Source organism: Nicotiana tabacum, chromosome 24 (assembly GCF_000715075.1).
Source record: "Nicotiana tabacum cultivar K326 chromosome 24, ASM71507v2, whole genome shotgun sequence".
NCBI lineage: Eukaryota > Viridiplantae > Streptophyta > Magnoliopsida > Solanales > Solanaceae > Nicotiana > Nicotiana tabacum.
In genome coordinates this window covers 98,564,976-98,571,561 of record NC_134103.1, presented here as the reverse complement: position 1 = coordinate 98,571,561, position 6,586 = coordinate 98,564,976, and the positions used below count along the sequence as shown (strand labels likewise).

Genomic DNA, 6,586 nt, shown 5'->3' with positions numbered 1-6,586 from the left:
TTTATTTAATTTATGAGTCATCACCTCCGGAGGTATACCTATCATATCTGAATTTGATCATGCGAAACAATCCGTGTTAGCTTTTAAATATTCAATTAACTTACCTCTCCTATCTGGATTTATCCTTGCTCCGATATGAATTCTTCGATCTGGCTATTGTTCGAATAGTGGAGCAGCTTCAAGCTCCTCAATCGTTCTTTTAATGTTTGTTCTACTTTGGCTCTTGAATTACATCTGGTCTGGAGTCCACGTCTGTTTGTTTTGATATAATTTCTGTTGAAATTTGATTTACCGCATCTTTCTCACTTCTACCCACATCTTTTTGACTTGCACTTGTATCTTTTTGACTTGCACCCGTATCTTTTTTACTTGCATTTGTATCTTTTTGACTTGGTTGTATCACCGAATTGATGCTCTTTGAAGATTGTTGATTTCCTCGAATTTGTTGAATTCCCCATTTTGAAGGGAATTTGATAACCTGATGCAATGTGGATGGCACAACATCCATTTCATGAATCCACGACCTCCCAAGAATCACATTATAGGCCATATCCGTGTCTATCACTTGAAATTGTGTTTCTTTGATGACCCCTTCTGTGTATGTGCTTAGTTTAATCTCGCCCTTTATAAAAATAGTTGAGTTATCAAACCCATATAAGGAACGTACTTTTGGAACTACACGATCGCCCATCAGCATTTCGTTCACCACTCTTAATAGAATGATGTTCACGGAGCTACCTGGGTCAATTAAAACTTGTTTTATATTAGTATCATGTATAAGTAAAGATATTACCAGTGCATCGTTGTGAGGAATCATTAATCCATCGGCATCTGCATCATCAAAGGTTATGTTGCCGTCTTCCAGAGTTTGGCGAGTTTGCTTCCCGTGTGTTATTGTGAACTTTGTTGTTTTTCTCCCAGTTGTATAGGTTACGGCGTTGACTTCTTCTCCGCCGTTTATCACATTTACTGTTCTCTTCGGAGACGGAGGTTTTGGGGGCTCTTGCCTATTTTTCATGTAAGCTTGTTTGCCTTTCTCGCCGAAAATTTATGTCAGATAGCCCTGCTTCAATAAATGTTCCACCTCACCTTGTAATAATCTGCAGTCTGATGTTCTATGGTCGTGGTCATTATGGAACTCGCACCAAAAGTATGGGTTTCTTCTATTTGGATTTGATCTCATCACTTTAGGTCATCGTACCTTATCCCCCATGCTTCTTAAAACAGCGACCAACTCGGAGGTACTCACGTTAAAATTGTAGTCCCTAATCCTTGCGTTTGTATTAGCATCTCTGTTGCGGTTACCTCGATCTTTTCTGAATCTCGACGATGACGAACTTGAATCTCTATTTGCGAACCTGTGATCAGCCCGCATGTTTTCGAATTTAGAACGAGCTTCTCGCCCCGAAGGTCGCATATAAGGCTTGTACCTATTCTTACCGGACCTCTTCTCAGATTCTGACTGCCTCGAACCTGTTTTTTCTTTAACCCTTGACTGAGCTACGATATCTCCTTCGATCCGTAATTTGGTATTGTACATATTATAGACATCATTCCATGCCGTGGCAGGGAATTCTCGTAGGCTCTCTTTAAGCCACCTCGTAGCTTCTGAACTTTTCTCGTTTAAATTGCTTCCAAATGCCATGGCTGTCCAATTATCAGGTACTCTTGGTAGCAACATTCTTTCACGTTGGAATTTGTCTACGAATTCTCGAAGCAATTCTGTATCTCCTTGCTTTACTTTGAATATATCCTCTATTCTCTTTTTAACCTTTTGTGCACCCAAGTGTGCTTTTATAAATAGATCTGCAAGCTTAGTAAAAGAGTCAATAGAATTTTCAGGTAAAAGAGAGTACCATGTTAACGCTCCTTTAGTAAGTGTTTCCCCAAACTTTTTGACCAGCACAGATTCAATCTCCTGCTTGGTTAAATCATTGCATTTTACTCCCTTGGTGAATGCAGTAGCGTGGTCACGTGGATTGGTCGTTCCATCATATTTTGGGATGTCAGGAATTTTGAATTTTTTGGGAATTGGTATTGGAGCTGCGCTTGGTTTCCATGGTTGCTGTGAATATTTGTCGAAATCAACTCTTTTGATCACAGGTGGTACATCAAATATTTGCTCAATACGGTCGTTTTGTTCTTTCACTTGTTTCTGCAAGGTTAGTATTAAAGTTTGTAAATCAGAATTATTAGGCGTACCTGGTCTCCCATCACATGACTCGTTGGGAGTTCCTCCGCTTTCAGAATTAACCAACGCTGACCGTGGAATTTCCACAGTTGCAGTATTGTTTGGTGGAGGTGTGGGTGGCACAGCTGGTAGTCCCCTCACGAAAGCCTGGAGAGCATCATTCACGTACTCAGCAATTAACTGCTTCACAGCATCCTGCTCAACAGTTTGTTCATTTGCATGTTGTTCATTGTTATGACTAGTGGATTTTTCTAGTGATGCTTCTCTGGAATTGCATGGGATTCCTTGAGGTAATGGAACTGGAGTTCCTTCCACCCGTTGGTTGTTGTCATTGACATTCAACATGATTCAGTTGAGAGAGAGTGATTTGGAAAGTAAGAGAAGATTATCAGATTTCCGATAACGGAACCAATTTGTTTAACCAAAGAATTGGATTCTCAGTTAAAGCCTATTTTTAGAAGTACTCGGGTTACTGATAATCAAGAAATTTAATATTCTCTGAGAAATAAGAAATGAAATTAGAATAAGAAATGGCAAATAATCAATTGAAAGCACAAGAAAATAATTATATTCCAATAATAATCAGAACGTGTCCTTACAAGTGAAATTCTCTTCCCTTATATAGTAATTTACAAATATAACGTTTCTTCCCTTTTATGACCGAATTATTATGAGCATTAATGACATTAATGAAACGTTATAATTGGCAATTGTAACTGTTCATGAAGATTTTGTAACGGTTCCGATTCTTCTTCCACATTAATTAGAGGTTCATGAATCTTCCCTCTTTACTATCGTGAATCTTTTAATGCGACACTCCAGTTGTCATCTTCTTAGTGATCCACGTATCATGCCCTGTCATCCTCATATAATTTCACGTGTAATATTTATTTTTTACTAATACAATGCGCGCGCGCACACACAGAGAGGTAAACAGAGAACTTTGGAACGACCATATTCATTCATAGTTACATTACATCAATCTTTATCCATTGTTCAACTGAAGAGAACTTTAGATTATGCAACTGAATCTTTATAGACTGGAACGCATACAGAGAGGAAAGACAAAGAATAGGGTAAAAAATGTAGTGTTCATCAGGAAATGTTCCTGAAAAAATATAGAGGGGGAGTTTGCTTGCTAGTTCATATCAGTATCTAGGTACTTCACCACTATACAGAAGTGGAAGTGGTGAAGTAGAAAAAGAAGCAAAATTACCATCTTCATCTGCATTAGACAAACATGTAAATGAACTTGACTTGATAATATTAGTTGATCCTAAAGAATTCCAACGTTCAGTTTCGTCGAACCCCAATTCTCCATCATCAGCATTTTGCCCTGTTGGAGCCTCAGGCATCAGAATTTCACCTTCCAAGTATCTTACCACTTGCCTAATGCTCGGCCGCGCCAATGGCTGGTTATTTGAGCACATTAATCCTAATTTTAATACCATCAAAACCTCATTCTCATCGAATTCACCTTTCAATCTGTAGTCCACAACCTCAAGAATTTTCCCTTCTCTCCATTTGTCCCACACCAAATCCACCAGTACAAACTCCTGAGGTTCTGCCTTGGGCTCAATCGGCCTACGTCCACAGACTACCTCGAGTAACAAAGCACCAAAGGCAAACACATCAGAACTCGTAGTGGCCCGTCCTGTTCTTGGCAATTCTGGTGCAAGGTACCCCAATGTGCCTACCACCCTAGTCGTGCACGGATTTGATCCGTGCTCATATAATCTTGCTAGTCCAAAATCCCCAAGCTTTCCGTTTAATTCACCGTCTAGTAGCACATTACTAGCCTTAACGTCTCGATGTACCACAACTTGTTCATAGCCTTCATGTAAATATAGTAAACCAGAAGCAACCCCTTTGATTATCTTGAACCTTTGTTCCCATGTCAATACCAATTTGGGCTGATCAAACAAGAAGTTATCCAAGCTTCCATTAGGCATAAAATCATACACAAGCAACAAATCACCACGACGCCTACACCACCCTAGCAATTGCACCAAATTCCTATGACGGAGTCTTCCAATGCTGGCAATTTCAGACACAAATTCCTTCAAACCTTGTTTAGATTCATGCGAAATGCGCTTCACGGCAATTTGTGTTTTTGAATTTCGTAAAATACCCTTGTAAACTTTACCAAATCCGCCACGCCCGAGTAGTTCACTGTCCTTAAAACCTTTAGTAGCTTGCTTGAGTTCTTGGTAAGAATATCTGTGAGGACCAATCTCAAGCTCCCAAGGCTCTATTACATCAGCATTCTTGAACCTCCAGATTAAATAAATAGCAACCAAGATCGAGCTTAACGCGAAAACAGCTGCAGCAATTGAGATGACTATAATTAAGCCAGTGTGTTTCTTCTTGGCTCCAGGAAGTGATGGCAAAGAATCCAAGTCTAAAAATTTAGCTTCTCCATTTAACTTAAAACTCCAACCTAAAATGTAATGTGAACTTGCAAGCAAACCAGTAGAAGCAGAGAAGCCAACATACATAGTTTCCTTGAGAATTGGAGAGAGGTCTAAATGATAAGAGAAAAGAGGAATTTTGGGTTTTAAAGAAGTTGGTGAAAGAGTAACATTAACTAATTTCTTGACAGAATCATATTCTATCCAAGCAAGAATAATCTTTCCACTTTTGAGATTCAAATCTTCTTTCACTGACTCATTATCCTTATAGTAAGCAGCTGCAGCAGACATATTGGACTGTAAACTGTTGAGGTTGACACCAACATGGTTATCATTAATATCTCCGAACTCAAAATCTCGTACCGTGTCGAATTCAACAGCAAAAATGTGATTAGAGAAATTACCAACATCACTTGCATTAAGCAGGCCTAAATACTGACTTGGAAGAGCTGTACTAAAATCTTTTGAGTGAGAAACAGTGAATACTAAGCCATGGCCACCTAGTTTTGGATATTCAGGGACGATAGCGAAAGCAAAACATGTTGAGAAAGAGAAGGCGGTACTATTATTACTGGAGTTCTTGAAGTGGAAAGGTGAAGAATAAAAGGCATGGCCCATTAGTCTACTTGTGTCATTGGTTAGCTGAAGAAACCCATTTTGGGCTATTTCTGCAACTCCACTCAAGCTTATGTTGTTGTTATTTGGTTCATTGAATCTTGTATATATGAATTCATCAACCTCAGATGAAACAAGAATTGAGAAACAAATGATGGGGCAGAGGAATATAAGACAACTTACCATTTGTAAATAAGAGTTTTAAGATTTGTATTGAGAGCAAAGAGAAGGATTTTGAGCAGGTTTTAAAGAATGAATATTGAATTTTTTCTTCTTATGCAATGGGGCACATGGAGTTGAGAGGAAAGTTACAGAAAAACAGAAGGGTGACATTTATTTTGCAGAAGCATTGTCCTTTAGACTAAAGTGAAAGAGAGGTTCTTTTATTTATAGCAAGTTAGTTGTTATGACATCTGACGCAATGAACCACTAGTTAGTTGTCACTATTCTTTACCGAAGAAGAAGTTTCAAATTAATGCACTGCTTAAAATTGGGTCATAGGTGGAGGCTGTAGAAAACAAAGAGCTTCTTCCCCTCTCTTTTTGGTGTTTCTTTAACGTATGTAAAAGAGTGCCGTTATTTGCAAGCAAGTTTCAATCTTTTCTTATTATTTTAATTTTTGGAGATTTTTACAAATAGGATCTTTTGAGATTATTGTTTAATTTTTATCCACATTAAGAAAGTTTTGCAAAAATAGCCCTGGAACTACCCGAAAGAATGGAAAAACTTTGTTAACAAGTGTTGCAGATATAACTTTGGTATTATCTCCATTCTACCTATCTTGTTAAATTATCACAAATTTTTCTCAATGGGCAAAACTTGCACGTGTTTCAAATAACTATAACTATTACACAACTAAGAAGTCTAATGTTTATGTATTCGTTCAAACCGTGAAATATTACTTCTCTTATAATTCAATGAACTGATGATTGATAAAAGAGTTACAATTTATACACGCTCTAATTATTTATCTCAAGCGTTTCTATTAAGTAGGGGTGTACATAGGTCGGGTTGGTTCGAATTTTCTAATTACCAAACTAAATCAATTATATCGGGTTATTAAATCTAAAGACCAAACCAAACCAATAAAAGTCAGGGTCTTAAATCTCGGTTTTTCTCGGGTTGTTTCGGGTTTTCGGGTTTTTTTATCCTAAAGTTTTCATAGCACAAAATATAGAATCTTGTGCTCCAAATATTTCTGTAATCCTAGTAAGATAGAACTATATAAGGTATTTTTTAATAAAATAATATAAATATAAGATGATTCATGGCATTGTACTAAAATATTCAACAATAAAGATGAGAAAATCGCATAAAATAAATATTACTATTAATTAGCCATAATGAAAACAAACATAATTTAAAATTA

General features: G+C 37.4%; 1 protein-coding gene across 1 annotated transcript; it reads right to left on the bottom strand.

Annotated features, from left to right (window-relative positions):
• Positions 1–3,106: 3,106 nt before the first annotated feature.
• Positions 3,107–5,587, bottom strand: LOC107832471 (L-type lectin-domain containing receptor kinase S.4-like). The gene has a single exon (XM_016660319.2). It carries the CDS (start codon positions 5,401–5,403, stop codon positions 3,340–3,342), a length of 2,064 nt encoding a protein of 687 aa, XP_016515805.1. The 5' UTR covers positions 5,404–5,587; the 3' UTR covers positions 3,107–3,339.
• Between the last annotated feature and the right edge of the window lie 999 nt (positions 5,588–6,586).